Consider the following 16,158-nt stretch of genomic DNA (forward strand, 5'->3'; position numbering starts at 1 on the left):
TTTTCTTTTTTCTGGTTTCTTCCATATTGTTTTTCCTTCTTTGTTTTTTCTCCTTTCATGTCTTCCTTTTTCTTTTTTCCCTCATGTCTTCCATTTTTCCTTTTACATTTTTCTTTATTTTTGTTTCTGTTTCTTTCCTGTCTTTTTCTTTTCTCTTTCCTTTAATTTCCTTTTTCTTTTTTATTCTTCTTTCTCCTACTATCTTCCTTTCTAATTTTCCTTTCTTCTCTTCTATTTTTCTTTTTCCTTCCCTGTTTTTTGCTTTCCTTTCTTTCCTGTCTTTTCTTCATTTCCCCTTTTCTCCTCATCTCTCCTATTGTATTTTCCCTTGTTTCTTCCATAATTTTTCTTTTCTTTTTTCATGTCTTCCTTTTCCTTTTTTTCTCATCTCTCCCATTTTTCTTTTTTTCCTCTTCTACATTTTTATTTTTGCTTTTGTTTTTTTCCTGTCTTCTTTTCTTTTGTCTTTTCTTCGATTTTCTTTCTTTTTTATTGTCTCTCCTATCTTCCTTTCTTCAATTCTATATTTTCTTCCTCCAGTTTTTTGAGGCTTTCCTTCCTTTTCTGTCTTTTCTTCATTTCCCCTTTTCTCCTCATCTCTCCTATTGTATTTTCTTTTTTCCTTGTTTCTTCCACAATTTTTCTTTTCTCCTTTCATGTCTTCCTTTCCCTTCACCCCATCTCTCCCATTTTTCTTCTTCTATATTTTTCTTTATTTTTGTTTTTGTTTCTTTCCTGTCTTTTCTTCCATTTCTTTTTTCTTTTCATTCTTGTCTCTCCTACTGTCTTCCTATTTTTCCTTTCTTCTATATTTTCTTTTTCCTTCCCTGTTTATTTGCTTTCCTTTCTTTCCTGTCTTTTCTTCATTTCCCCTTTTCTCATCTCTCCTATTGTATTTTTCCCTTGTTTCTTCCATATTTTTTCTTTTCTCCTTTCATGTCTTCCTTTCCCTTCCCCCATCTGTCCCATTTTTTTTCTTCTATATTTTTCTTTATTTTTATTTTTGTTTCTTTCCTGTCTTTTCTTTGGTCTTTCCTTCCATTTCTTTTTTCTTTTCATTCTTGTCTCTCCTACTGTCTTCCTTTCTATTTTTCCTTTCTTCTATATTTTTTCCTTCCCTGTTTTTTTTGCTTTCCTTTCTTTCCTGTCTTTTCTTCATTTCCCCTTTTCTCCTCATCTCTCCTATTGTATTTTTCCCTTGTTTCTTCCATAATTTTTCTTTTCTCCTTTCATGTCTTCCTTTCCCTTCCCCCAATCTCTCCCATTTTTCTTTTTTCTTCTATATTTTTCTTTATTTTTATTTTGTTCCTTTCCTGTCTTTTCTTTGGTCTTTCCTTCCATTTCTTTTTCCTTCTCATTCTTGTCTCTCCTACTATCTTCCTTTCTATTTTTCCTTTCTTCTATATTTTCTTTTTTCCTTCCCTGTTTTTTTTTTTTTTTTGGCTTTCCTTTCTTCCCTTCATTTTTTCATTTTTCCTATTGTGTCTTTTCTCTCTCTTTCTCTCTTTTTTTTTTTTACTGTTTCTTCTCTCTCTTTTGTTGTTTTGGGGCCACACCTGGCTCTGTGCTCAGGACTTAACCCTGGCAAGCTCAGGGGACCATGTGGGATGCCGGGGATCGAACCCTTGACCTTTCTCACCCCTCCAGTAGGGATCCAGGGTGCGGAGGCCCGAAACTTTCGTTGCTGGGTGCAAATGGTCTCTCTCGCCTGCTCCTGGGACGTGGGACCCGCCGCCCCCCCAGACATCCAATACGAGCTGACCTGGGAGGACCATAAGAAGAATGAGGTGATGGACAGGGGTAGGAGGGAGGGATGCTGGGAGGACTCCGAGCTCAGTGCTCCCCCCCCCCCCGGGCCCAACAGGTCCACGCTTGTCCGAATTACACCCGAGATGCTCAGGGCGTCCACGTCCGTTGTGACTTCGGAGACGTCACCGAAGCGATCGAGAGGAACAGTGGCCACTGCTTCCGTGTCAAAGGCGTGTCCAAGTGGGGGACGATCCCCTGCGTGGACACCTGTCATTCGTCGCTGAGAAGAATCGGTGAGTGCTAGGCCCGGCCCGGCCCTCTCGGACCCTGGCACAATTCTGGGAGGGAGAGAGAGAGGGTCCGAGTTGGCACAGTCGGACCTGGAGGCCACTGGGGACGGTGGGATGGAGGGGAAAGTCTCAGGGATGAAGATAGTATGAACTTGATGGGTTTGGGTCAAAGGTTAGTCCTGCTGGGAGAGAGGGAGAGAGGGAGGGAGGAAAGAAAGCAGAAAGGAAGAAGGAAGGAAAGAAAAAGAATGAAAGAAGAAAAAAGAAAGCAAGAGAGAGAGAAAGAAAGAGAGAGAGAAAGAAAGAAAGAGAGAAAGAAAGAGAGAAAGAATAAAGGAAAGGAGAGAGAAATAAGGAAAAAAGAAAAGAAAGGATGAAGGGTAGAAAGAAAATCAAGAAAGAAAAAGAAGAAAGAGAAAAACAAAGAATAAAGAAAAAAGGAAATAAGGAAAAAGAAAGAAAAACAAGAAAAGAAAGCATGAAGGGTAGAAAGAAAACAAGAAAGAAAGAAGGAAGGAAGAAGGGAATAGAAGAGATAAAATAGAGAAAAACCAAAGAATAAAGAGAAAGAAAGAAATAAGAAAAAAAAGAAAGAAAAGGAAGAAAAAGGATGAAGGGCCCAGAGAGATAGCACAGCGGCGTTTGCCTTGCAAGCAGCCAACCCACGACCAAAGGTGGTTGGTTCAAATCCCGTGTGTCCCATATGGTGCCCCGTGTCTGCCAGGAGCGATTTCTGAGCAGACGGCCAGAAGGAACCCCTGAGCACCGCCTGGTGTGGCCCAAAAAACAAAAACAAACAAACAAACAAAAAAAAACAGAGAGAGAGAGAAACAAAGAATAAAGAAAAAAGAAATAAGAAAAAAGAAAGAAAAACAAGAAAAGAAAGCATGAAGGGTAGAAAGAAAAAACAAGAAAGAAGGAAGGAAGAAGGAAATAGAAGAGATAAAATAGAGAAAAACCAAAGAATAAAGGGAAAGAAAGAAATAAGGGGGAAAAACAAAGAAAAGGAAGAAAAAGGATGGAGGACAGAAAGAAAAACAAGAGAGAAACAAAGATAAAAGAGAAAGGAAGGAAGGACAGAAAGAGAAAAAGAAAAGAGATAAAGAATGAAGGAAAGAAAGGAGAGAAATAAGAAAGAAAGAAAGAAAGAAAGAAAGAAAGAAAGAAAGAAAGAAAGAAAGAAGAGAGAAAGAGAGAAAGAAAGAAAGAAAGAAAGAAAGAGAAAGAAAGAAAGAGAAAGAAAGAAAGAAAGAAAGAAGAAAGAAAGAGAGAGAAAGAAAGAAGGAAAGAAAGAAAGAAAGAAAAGAAGGAAAGGGGAGGAAGGAAGGAAGGAAAGAAGGAAGGAAGGAAGGAAGGAAGGAAGGAAGGAAGGAAGGAAGGAAGGAAGGAAAGGAAGAAAGGAAGGAAAGAGGCCTCCAGGCGGCTCGTTGAAGGTTTGGGGCGCTCAGGATGTTGGGGTCCCCTCCCGGCTCTGCTGACGGGGTCCGTCCCCACCCAGAGGACCTGCAGGCCGACAACGTCACCTTCCTATGCAACGGGTCCGACTCGAAGCTGACCTGGGCCGTTCGCAGCCTGTTCCAGAGGCGCTTCAATTTCGACGTGGAGATAAAAAAGGTAACACTCGTACTCGGGCCCGGGGACTGCTCCCACATGTCAGCACAGATGTGGACATGCTACGGACACACATCTGGGACGCAAAAGCCGACACGCGTGTATTCCCAGGTCTGCGTTCCTGAGGCCCTTGTAGGAGCTCTGACATGTACGACAGGGCAGAGAGAAAAACGAGAAAGAGGAGAGAAAGGAAGGATAGAAAGAGAAAAAAAGGAAAGAGAGAGAGAGAGAATGGAGGTAAGAAGGGACAGAAATAAGGAAAAAAGAGAAGGGAAAGGAAGAAAGGAAGGACGGAAGGAGAAAAAAGAAAGAAAAAAGAATGGAGGGAAGAAGGGAGAGAAATAAGGAAAAAGAAAGAAGAGAAAGGAAGAAAGGAAGAACAGGAGAAAAAAGAAAGAGAAAAAAGAAAAGAAAGAATAGAGGGAAGAAGGGAGAGAAATGAGGAAAAAGAGAAGGGAAAGGAAGGACAGAAGGAGAAAAAAGAATGAAGAAAAGAAAGGAGAGAAATAAGGAAAAAGAAAAGGAAGAGAAAGGAAGAAAGGAAGGACAGAAAGAGAAAAAGGAAAAGAGAAAGAATGGAGGGAAGAAGGGAGAGAAATAAGGAAAAGAAGAAGGGAAAGAAGGAAAGGAAGGACAGGAGAAAAAAGAAAGAAGAATGAAGGGAAGAAGGGAGAGAAATAAGAAAAAAGAAAGAAGAGAAAGGAAGAAAGGACAGAAAGAGAAAAAAGAAAGAAAAAGGAAAAGAGAAAGAATGAAAGAAGAGAGAGAAATAAGGAAAAAAGAAAGAATGGAGGACAGAAAAACAAGAAAGACAGAAAGAAAGAGAGAAAGGAAGGAAGAAAGAAAGAAAGGAAGAAAGAAAGAAAAAGAAAGAAGAAAGGAAAGAAAGAAAGAAAAGAAAGAAAGAAAAAGAAAGAAAGAAAGAAAGAAAGAAAGAAAGAAAGAAAGAAAGAAAGAAAGAAAGAAAGAAAGAAAGAAAGAAAGAAAGAAAGAAAGAAAGAAAGAAAGAAAGAAAGAAAGAAAGAAAGAAAGAGAAAGAACTGGTGAAACTATCTCTGCAATGTCTGCAGGGGCCGGAGCTATTGCTGCGGTAGGGCGTCCGCCTGGAACGCAGCCGACCCAGGACAGACTTGGGGTTCGGTTCCCGGCATTCCATCGGGTCCCCCCCCCCCCGGAGCTTTCCAGGGGTGTTTTCGGAACGCAGAGCCAGGGGAAAGCCCTGAGCACCTCCGGATGCGACTCAAAAACAAAACAAAAGAAAACAAAACAAACCTCTGTATATTCCCAGAGGTTGAAACTGGAAAATCTTTTTTTTTTTTTCCCCTTTTCTTTATAAATTAAAGTTTTAACACTTTGGTTTTATGGGGTTCTTCCTGGTCTAGGCGGGGTTTCTTTTTGTGTTGACAGGAAAAAAGTTGGGCTTGAGTCACACGATAAACCAAAAAAAACAAAAACAAAAACGCGTGTTTCTGAGCCCGGGTCCAGCCACCAGCGTCCTCGATTTCCCTCCTGCCCTGTCTCTGACACGGTTTCTTTTTCTGTCGCTCTATCCATGGGTCCGTCCATCCAGCTTTCCATCTGTGTATCTAACTACTTAGCTATCCATCCATCCATCCACCAACCCATCATCTATCCATCCATCCACCTACCTACCTATCTGTCCACCCACCCTCCCATCCATCCACCCATCTATCCATCCATCTATCCATCCATCCATCCATCCACCCACCCATCCATCGTCCATCTACCCACTCATCCACCCATCCATCCATTTATCCATCCATCCATCTTTCCATTTGTGTATCTACCTACTTAGCTATCCATCCATCCACCCATCGTCCATCTACCCACTCATCCACCCATCCATCCATCCATTTATCCATCCATCTTTCCATCTGTGTACTACCTACTTAGCTATTCTTCCATCCACCCATCCATCCACCCACCCACCCACCATCTATCTATCCATCCATCCATCATCCATCTATCCCCCATCCACCCACCCATCCATTCATCCATTGTCCATCTACCCACTCATCCACCCATTTATTCATCCATCTACCCACCCATCCATCCATCAACTCATCCACCCATCCATTCATTTATCCATCCATCCATCCACCGTCCATCCACCCACCCATCCATCTATCCATCCACCCAACCACTTCCTTCCCTCCCTCCTCCCTTCCCTCCCTCCATCCACCCACCCACCCATCCATCTATCCACCATCCATCCATCCACCCACCCATCCATCTATCCATCCATCCACCCACCCACCCATCCATCCATCCATCCATCCATCCATCCATCCATCCACCCACCCACCCATCCATCTATCCATCCACCCAACCACTTCCTTCCCTCCCTCCTCCCTTCCCTCCCTCCATCCACCCACCCACCCATCCATCTATCCACCATCCATCCATCTATCCATCCACCCAACCACATCCTTTCCTCCCTCCATCCACCCACCCACCCATCCATCCATCCATCTATCCATCCGTCCATCCATCCACCCACCCACCCATCCATCTTTCCATCTGTGTATCTACCTACTTAGCTATCCTTCCATCTACCCATCCATCCATTCATCCATTTATCCATCGTCCATCTACCCACTCATCCACCCACCCTCCGACCTATCCACCGACCCACTCATCCATCCATCCATCTATCCATCCACCCACCCACCCATCTATCCATCCATCTATCCATCCACCCAACCACTTCCTTCCCTCCCTCCCTCCCTCCATCCACCCACCCAACCATCCATCCACCATTCATCCACCCACTCACCCATCCATTCACCCATCCATCCATCCATCCATCCATCCACATACGCACCCACCCACCCACCCATCTATCCACCCATCCATTCACCCATCCACCCATCCACCCACCCATTCATCCATCCACCCATTCATCCATCCATCCATCCATCCATCCATCCATCCATCCATCCATCCATCCATCCATCCATCCATCCACCATCCATCCACCATCCATCTCTGGGCCATTTTCTGTGTCTCTTCCCCTTTTAGTCACTCTGATTCACTCTTGTCTGAAGGAATGACCCCCCCCCCCCCAACTCTCCTCCCTCTCCCCTCTCCCTATCTCTCTCTTCCTCTTCTCTACAAGAGTCACATCCTGAACGTGCTGAGAGGCAGACGGAAGGGAGTGGGGGGGGGAGGAAACCCGAACCCCCAGTTTCTCAACCAATTCTTGGGACTGCCTCCAGTGACTGAGCTGGCCACCGCTTCCGGGCTGGGCGTCGGGATTTCCTCTTGGCCCAGAGAAGGGTTGGCCCCGAGCCCTGGGGCAGGGGGATGGGGGAGAAAGAGGAAGGAGAACAGATGGACTTATTTTTTGGGGGGTGGGGTGGACGGGACACCCCACCAGCTGACCCTGAATGTCTCTCTCCTCTCTCTGTCTCTCTCTGTCTCCCAGGGCGAAGAGAAGCCAGAGATAGAGTCGGTGAGATTTATATCGGCCCCTCACCAGCTCAGGGTTCCCAGGGGAGAGTTCTTCCCATTTCTCCCAGTTTTGGGGACCCAGGAAGGGTCCTTCCTGCCTCTCCCAGTTTTGGGGGTCCAGGGAGGGTCCTTCCTGCCTCTCCCAGTTTTGGGGGTCCAGGGAGGGTCTTTCTTGCCTCTTACCAGCTCAGGGGACCCAGGGGAAAATCCTTGCTGCCTCACCCGGTTTTGGGGGTCCAGGGAGGGTCCTTGCTGCCTCTCCCAGTTTTGGGGGGCCCAGGGTCCACATCCCTCCCATTTGTGCCCCCTTCCATCTCCACTGGGCTTCTCCTCTGGGTCTCCGGGGCAGGACGGAGCCCCCCTCTGCACCCCTTCTCTAGCAAACACCCCCCTTGGCCGTCCCCCTTCCAGGTCAAGGACAAATTCCTATCTCTGGCCAACGAGGAAGAGAAATTCGACGCGCGGATTCGGGTCCGAAGCCAGAGCTTCAACTACTGGAGCGCCTGGGGACCCTCGAAGCCCTTTGGTGATCTTTTTGGGGGTCCCTGGCCCCTGGACTGGACATGGGAAGGTGGACGGTGGACCCTGGTGGACACCAACCTCTCTCCCTCCTCCGTTCCTCAGGATGCAACACAAAGCTGGGGGCCAGCAGCCTAGGGTTCTGGCTACCTGCGAGTCTGGGGGTTCTCTGCGCGCTCCTGGCCACCGGGCTAGCCTGGGTCATCTGGTCCAGGTGAGTGGACGCCGCAGGTGTCCCCCCCCAACCCCCAGCCTGCTAGGCGTGTGGCTGACCCAGGAGGGAGAGACCAAGTTTTATCCCTGGCATCCCATATGAAAAAATTAAAAATAAAAAGACCCAAATTCTGGGGAGGGGAGGGGGACGGCTGACCTGGACCCCCCCTCCCCACTCTCCCCTGCCTTCAGGTCCTCGCTGCGAGAGAAACTGTTCCCCCCCATCCCGAAGCTGAGAGATCTCGTCAGAGACGCCGAGGCCCTGCCCAGCGACCGGCTGGTTCGTTTGTGTGGCCCCTACCGTCCAGGGTCCCCCCAGGGAGGGTTCTTGGGGAGACCCGGCCTCTCACTGGGGGTCTTCCTGCCCTCCCTCCCACCCCCCTCCCCAGCAGGCAGCCCCAAAACAGGACTACGTGGAGGACGAGGAAGAGGAGGTGGAGGTCGTGGGGGAAGGCCCAGGATTGGGGGGCTTCACAGGAGTTGCCTGTCTGGAATAAACTGACCGGCTATAGGGACTGGACTTCGGGGGACCCCAAGATTTGCCCGTCTGTGTTAAGAGCTGTGTGGGGGAGAGAGACAGACAGGGGGACAGACACAGAGATAGTGGGACAGACAGGAAGAGATCAGATACACAGATAGAGAAGAGAGAGAGACAGAGAGGGAGGGAGAAGAGACAGAGGGAGAAAAAAGACACAGAGACAGGGGATAAGAGACAGACGCAGAGATATAGGGGAAGAGACAGAAGAGACACGACGCAGAGATCAGACAAAGGGGGAGAAGGGACGGGAAGAGAGGGAAAAGAGACAGAGATAGACATGGATAGAGGGCAGAGACAGGGAGACAGACCCTTTGTGTTAAAAGCTGTGTGAGGGGGAGAGAGACAGGGGGACAAACACAGAGATAGTGGGAGAGACAGGAAGAGATAGACGCAGAGAGATCAGATACAGAGATAGAGGAGAGAGAGACACAGAGAGGGAGGGAGAAGACAGAGAGGGAAAAAGACACAGAGACAGACAGGGGATAAGAGACAGACGCAGAGATATAGGGGGAGAGACAGAAGAGACAAGACGCAGAGATCAGACAAAGGGGGAGAAGGGAAGGGAAGAGAGGGAAAAGAGACAGAGATAGACATGGATAGAGGGCAGAGACACAGAGAGACACACCCAGGGAGAAGACAGAGAGGGGGAGAGGGAGAAGAGAAAGGGGGAAAGAGGGAAAAGAGACATATAGACAGAGATAGAGGAGAGACAGGCAGAAGATAATATGGAAATATAGAGGGAAAAGAAACAGAGAAACATAAGAGGAAGAGACGATAGACAGATGGACACAGAGGGGGAAGAGACAGAGACATACAGAGAGGAGACAGAGACAGATATAGGGGAAGAGATAGGAGAAGCCGCAGGGTCAGAGACAGAGATAGAGGGGGAGAGACAGAAGAGACAAGACGCAGAGATCAGACAAAGGGGGAGAAGGGATGAGAAGAGAGGGAAAAGAGACAGAGATAGACATGGATAGAGGGCAGACACACAGAGATCAGGGGAAAGAGAAGAGACATATAGACAGAGATAGAGGGGGAGAGACAGGCAGGAGAGAGATATGGAAATATAGAGGGAAAAGAAACATAAGAGGAAGAGACAGAGATAGAGGGAGAAGAGATAGACAGATGAAGGACACAGAGCAGAGACAGACAGAGAGATAGAGGGGGAGAGACAGGCAGGAGAGAGATATGGAAATATAGAGGGAAAAGAAACATAAGAGGAAGAGACAGAGATAGAGGGAGAAGAGATAGACAGATGAAGGACACAGAGCAGAGACAGAGGGGGAAGAGACAGAGACAGATAGATATAGGGGAGAGATAGGAGAAGCCGCAGGGACAGAGACAAGAGACAGAGGGGGAGAGACAGAAGAGACAAGACGCAGAGACCAGGCAAAGGGGGAGAAGGGACGGGAAGAGAGGAAAAAGAGACAGAGATAGACATGGATAGAGGGCAGAGACACAGAGAGACAGACCCAGGGAGAAGACAGAGAGGGGGAGAGGGAGAAGGGAAAGAGGGAAAAGAGACATATAGACAGAGAGATAGACGGGGAGAGACAGGCAGGAGATAATATGGAAATATAGAGGGAAAAGAAAGAGATACAGAGGAAGAGACAGAGATAGAGGGAGAAAAGACAGACATACACAGAGGAGACAGAGACAGACATAGGGGAGAGATAGGAGGAAGCCACAGGGACAGAGACAGAGATAGAGGGGTAGAGAGACAGGGAGAGACACTGCCATGCCACCCCCCAGTCCCCATCGGGGTCCCCAGCGCCCCCCCAAGCCCCCCAGGCAGGCGGGCGTCTCGTCCTATCGTGTTTATTCAGCAGAGGCGCCCTCGAGGGCTGCGGGACTCGCTCCGGTACAAACGCAGACGGACAGACAGACGTGGTTCTTTAAATAGGCGGGCGGGCAGAGGGGCAAGGGGGCGCCGGACAGTGGGTGGGTGGGGGGCACTAGGCCGCCCATTCCCTCCGTTCCCTGAGCCCCCTTTTCCCTCCAGACGGACGGACGGACAGACAGAAAAACAAACGCGGGGCCTAGGGGCAGACGGAGGCCTTCGGTCCGCTCCTTCTCCTTCCTTCCTTCCTTCCTCGGGCCCGGGTGGGTCGGGCAGCACTGGCCTGGCTGGGGGGGAGTGGGGGGCGTCAGGGGCGAGTGGGGGGGGACGGGACAAGCGTCGCCTGGCGGCCTAGAGGACCTTCTTGAGCTCGTCGTAGAGGACCAGGACGAAGGCGCCCCCCATGCCGCGCAGCACGTTGGACCAGGCGCCCTTGAAGAAGGCCTTGCCGCCCTCGTCCTTCAGGATCTTGCTCCAGCAGTCCAGGGTTCCGGTGTACATGATGTCGGCTGCGGAGGGGGTTCGGGGAGGGGGGGGGGGCACAGGGTCAAGACGCCGGAAGGGAAGGAAGGGCCCACAGGGTCGGGGGGAATGGGCTTCAGGACTCCCAAGGCATGAAAGTGGGAGGCAGGAGACACCCCCAGACAAGTGGGGGGGGGCAGGGAGAAAGGTCAGCGTGCAGGACAGACCCCCCCAAAAAATGTGGGTGTGGACAGATGCCCCCCAAAGCCCACAGCAGCGGAGGAAGAGAATCTAGAGGCAGGAGAAACCCCCCAGACAAATGGGAGGCAGGCAGGGAGAAAGGTCGGGGCCCAGAACGTCATTCTGACTCAGGACAGACCCCTCCCCAAAAGACACGGGGGGGAGACCCCCCCCACCGCTTGCCCCCTAAGTCTCCGTCCGCCCCCCCCCCACTCACCTCCTTTGCGCCCCGACTGCATCATCATTCTCCGCCGCACGGTGTCGAAGGGGTAGGACACTACGCCGGCCACGGCCGTCACCGTCTGCGCGATCATCCAGCTCACCACGATGTGGGTGTTCTTGGGGTCCGGGAGCATGCCTGCGGGGGGGGGGCGGACGGACAGACAGACGGGCGGGGTCAGGCCAAGAAGGAGCGAGAGAGCGAGGGGAGAGGGGACGCTGGGACGACGGGGTCCCCTAACAGCAAGGTGCAAGTCCAGTGTTTGTTTTTTTTTTTTCCCCAGCAACACCCGGTGGTGCTCAGGGCTTCTGCCTGGCTGAGCTCAGCAGTCACTCCTGGGGGGCTAAGGCGGGGGGGGGGGGGACCATATGGGATGCCGGGGATAGAACTAGGGTCTGCCCCCTGCAAACCCTCCCCGAAGCGCTGTGGCTCCAGCCCCCATCACCAAGTGGATTTTGTGCCTCGAGTTTCTTCAGGGAAGCCCTATCCACCCACCCACCCCCCACTTATCCATCTACCTACCCACCCCCCCAAAGACCCACCCCCCCTCCCATCTACCTACCCACCCACCCACCCACCCATCTATCAGTCTATCCAACTACCCACCCACTCATCTACCTACCAACCATCAGTCTACCCACCCATCCATCCACCTACCTACCATCAGTCTACCCACCCACCCAATGACCCACTCACCCATCTACCTACCAACCATCAGTCTATCCAACCTCCCACCCACCTATCAGTCCATCCAACTACCCACCCACCCACCCACCTACATTTACCTACCCACCCACCCATCCACCAGTCTATGCAACTACCCACCCATCAAACCAGTCTATCCAACTACCTACCCATCTACCTACCAACCCACTCACCTACCTACCCACTCACTTACCCAACAACCCAGTAACCCATCTACCTACCAACCACCCAACCATAAGTCTATCCACCTACCTCCCAACCCACCCACCCACCCATAAGTCTATCCAACTACCCACCCACCCAACGACCCACCTACCTCCCAACCCACGTATCCAGTCTATCCACCCACCCACCTACCTCCCAACCATTAGTCTTTCTAACCACCCACCCACTTGTCCATCCACCTACCCCCCAACCATCAGTCTATCCAACTACCCAACAACCCACTTACCTATCTACCAACCATCAGTCTATCCCATACACCCACCCATCTACCTACCAACCATCAGTCTATCCACCCACCCACACAACGACCCACCTACCCATCTACCTACCAACCAATCAGTCTAACCACCCATCCACCAGTCTATCCAACGACCCACCCACTCGTCCATCCACCTACCCGCCTACCTACCTCCCAACCATCAGTCTATCCAACCACCCACCCACCCACTTGTCCATCCACCTACCCGCCTACCTCCCAACCATCAGTCTATCTAACCACCCACCCACTTGTCCATCCACCTACCCACCTACCTCCCAACCATCATTCTATCCAACCACCCACCCACCCAACAACCCACCTACTTATCTACCTACCTCCCAATCAACTAAACAACCAACCAACCATCAGTCTATTCCACCCACCCACTTGTCCATCCACCCAACAACCCACTTACCTATCTACCTACCTACCAACCATCAGTCTATGCAACGACCCACCCACCCACTTATCCATCCACCTACCCGCCTACCTCCCAACCAGTCTATCCACCCACCCACCCACCCACCCACCTACCTCCCAACCAGTCTATCCACCCACCCACCCACCTACCTCCCAACCATCAGCCTATCCCGCCCACCCACCTACCCATCTACCTACCACCCATCTGTCCGTCCATCCAACTCACCAAGAGGAGCCAACAGCCCTCAAGAGTGTGATGGGACGGACGGACAGACAGCCGGGCCCGCCCTCGGCGCCTAGCCTAGCCTACCTTTGGCCGTGTCGTACACCCCGAAGTAGGCGGCCCTGTAGATGATGATGCCCTGCACGGAGACTGCGAAGCCCTGGTAGAGGCCCCGCACGCCGTCCGACTTGCTGATCTTCACCAGGCAGTCGCCCAGGCCCTTGAACTCGCGCTCGGTGCCCGACTTGCCCACGTCGGCGGCCAGGCGGGTGCGGGCGAAGTCCAGCGGGTAGACGAAGCAGAGCGAGGTGGCGCCGGCTGCGCCGCCCGAGGCCAGGTTGCCCGCGAAGTAGCGCCAGAACTGCGTGTGCTTGTCCACGCCGCCCAGGAACACCTGCTTGTACTTGTCCTTGAAGGCGAAGTTGAGGGCCTGGGTCGGGAAGTAGCGGATGACGTTGGCCAGGTTGCCCCGCCAGAAGGACAGCATGCCCTGTTCCTTCGGGATGCGGACGATGCAGTCGACGATGCCCTTGTACTGCTTGTCGGCTGAGATCTGCTTGCTGGCGTGCTGGACCTGGGGAGGGGGGGGGGAGAGACAGAAGCGTGGGTGAGTCTCGAGGGGTCCCTGTACCCCACAAACGCACAGTTCTTTCTGAAACCCGCTCAGGGTCCCCCCCCCAGTGTGCAAGATTTTGCAGCGACGCTCAGGGGTTCCTCCAGAAATCGCTCCCGACTTGGGGAACCCTAAGGGACGTCGCGGGGAATTGAACCCACGTCTGTCCTACAAGGCCACAGCTCTGGATCCAAGCCACCAATATTGGCGAGAGAAAATGTCATGTCATGTCATGTCATGTCATGTCAAGAGACTTGAGTTGGGGGCCGGAGAGATAGCATGGAGGTATAAGGCGTTTGTTTGTTTGTTTGCCTTGCGTGCAGGAGGACAGAGGTTCGAATCCTGGCATCCCATAGGGTCCCCCCTAGGCCTGCCAGGAGCAGATTTCTGGGTGTATAAAGCCTGAATCTGGGTCTGCCGGACGCAAGGCAAAAAAGCCCGATGGCTACGCCACCGCCGAGGCCCTAACTCGATCATAGGATTTAAAAATCTGTAGATTTCTAAAGAAAAATCTACAGATTTTTAAATCAGTCAAGGTGGCAGAATTCACGAGAAAACGTCCTAATTTCCATGACTGACAAGGACCAGCGACTGTTCCAAGCTAATTTCGGGTTTCCCCCACTTAATTCGATGACTCAAAAAAATAAAAATAAATAAAAATAAAAAATAAAAAGTTTGAGCAACTTGTCAGGTTCAATAAATCCGCGTCTCACCACCAGTTATTCTCTGACCGCCATGGCAAGAGCCATAAATACTTTATTAGAATAACATCGCAGCAGTGAGAAAAATAAATAAATAAGTAAATAAGTAAATAAATAAATAAATAAGACCACAGCCCAGGGGGAACTAAGAGAAACAAGGCAGCAATTACTCCTGGGCCGGAGCCACAACAACAAAAAAAACAAAACAAAAAGACCAACAAAAGTCGCTGGAGTCTGGAAGCATGCTGCAAAAAAACACCTTGTTCTAGCAAATTTAGTTAAATTAAAAAAATAAAAAAAATAAAAAAAAAGGGGGGGGAAGCTTCCAAGGACTCCCAAGGACAGGACACCAAGGTGACCTGGGGTGTGGGGAAAGACGGGGAGAGTCCAGGGCGCTGCTTCCAAGTGGCTGTGACGTTGGCAAAAAAAATATTGATGTTAATCAATCGATATTAAAATGATAATTGGGGCCGGAGAGCTAGCATGAATAGGGCATTTGCCTTGCGTGCAGGAGGAAGGTGGTTCGAATTCTGGGACCCCTCTTTTGGGCCTGCCAATGTGATTTCTAAACCTATAGCCAGGAGGAACCCCTGAATATGGCGAGGTGTGACCCCCAAAACCAAAATCCCCCCCCCCAAAAATAATGACAACAAAATAAAATAAGCAAATTGCAAGCTGCAAAGCCTAGACAAGCCTTGCAGGAGTCAAGGAGGGACACAACTCTGTGTCACCCCAAAACCAATAAAAGAAATTTAAAAAAAAAAAAAAAAACTTAAAAATAATGAGGATAATTTTTGCAAGGTCGCAGGGGGCGAGCTAGGCCCTGTACGGAATAAAAAACCAAGATGGCCGCGCCCATAGGCATCCGATAAAGCGTTTTGCGCATGCGCAACACCTCGCGCACGCGCCGTGCAGCAGACAGCCGCCTGCGTAATCGCATCTGCGCCTGCGCGACTGGCCACGCGCATGCGTGGCCTCCGCCCCGACCGGAAGTCGCCATCAACAGGCCGGGGCAAGTGACCCGGCGCTTCCGGTCACGGCGTACGGGGTTCGAAGACGCGGCCCGATCCCCCGGCGCCGCTGCTGCAGCGGCTTCTTACGCACCTGCAGCAGCAGCTTGACCCGCTCGATGGGCGCCACGGCGGTCTTGGAGATGGCGGCGGCGATGCCGCCCGCCAGGAAGTCCTTGGCGAAGGAGATGGCCTGCTCCGTCATGGCTGCGGCGACGGGTGCACAGGGAACGCGGCGGAGGCGAGCGGAGGAGGAAGCGTGGCTGCTCAGCCCTGCGCCGCCGAGACCGAAAGGACGAGGTGGCTACCGCGCAGCCGCTAAGGAGCGCTCGCCCCGCCCCCGAGCCCCCGCTCTCGCCTCCTATTGGCTGGCTCCGCGGTTAAGTCCCGCCTCTTCCGGTTCGCCACAACCAATCGGTTATTAGATTCCGCCTTTTCCGGTTCACAGCAGCCAACAAAAGCGCTGTATTCTAGCTAGATCCCGCCCCACTCTGATCTGATTGGCTGCTCCGCCCTCGCTGGACACGCCCCTTCCTGTCACCCCTCTGCCTTCCGCGCCAGGCCCGGGCGCGCATGCGCAGTGCGGCCGCTGGGCCCTTCCCCCTAGGTTGACCTTCTCAAGGTCAAGGGCGGGTCTCCTAGCAGGTCAGGGTTGTTCCAGGGGTTTTCTGTGCAACCTCTGGGCTTGCACCCCAGAATTCCTAGCAGCACCCCGACTTTCCAAGCAAGGATTCATTCAAGGCTTTGAGCCCTTTTTTGTTGCCCTAGTCCCTCCCCACTGTCCCCCAAACCTGGGCCCCTCCAGGCAATGCCAATCAGTATCAAGTCTCTCTGGCTGTCAAAAAT

General features: G+C 51.2%; 1 protein-coding gene across 1 annotated transcript; it reads right to left on the minus strand.

Moving 5' to 3' along the window:
- Positions 1-10,539: 10,539 nt before the first annotated feature.
- Positions 10,540-15,617, minus strand: SLC25A6 (solute carrier family 25 member 6). The gene is made up of 4 exons (XM_049767791.1): positions 15,407-15,617; positions 13,076-13,562; positions 11,154-11,294; positions 10,540-10,743 (listed from the first exon to the last, which is right to left on the minus strand). Exons 1-4 carry the CDS (start codon positions 15,515-15,517, stop codon positions 10,586-10,588), a joined length of 897 nt encoding a protein of 298 aa, XP_049623748.1. The 5' UTR covers positions 15,518-15,617; the 3' UTR covers positions 10,540-10,585.
- Between the last annotated feature and the right edge of the window lie 541 nt (positions 15,618-16,158).

The sequence above is a fragment of the Suncus etruscus genome (assembly GCF_024139225.1).
Source record: "Suncus etruscus isolate mSunEtr1 chromosome X unlocalized genomic scaffold, mSunEtr1.pri.cur SUPER_X_unloc_2, whole genome shotgun sequence".
In the NCBI taxonomy this organism is placed as follows: Eukaryota; Metazoa; Chordata; class Mammalia; order Eulipotyphla; family Soricidae; genus Suncus; species Suncus etruscus.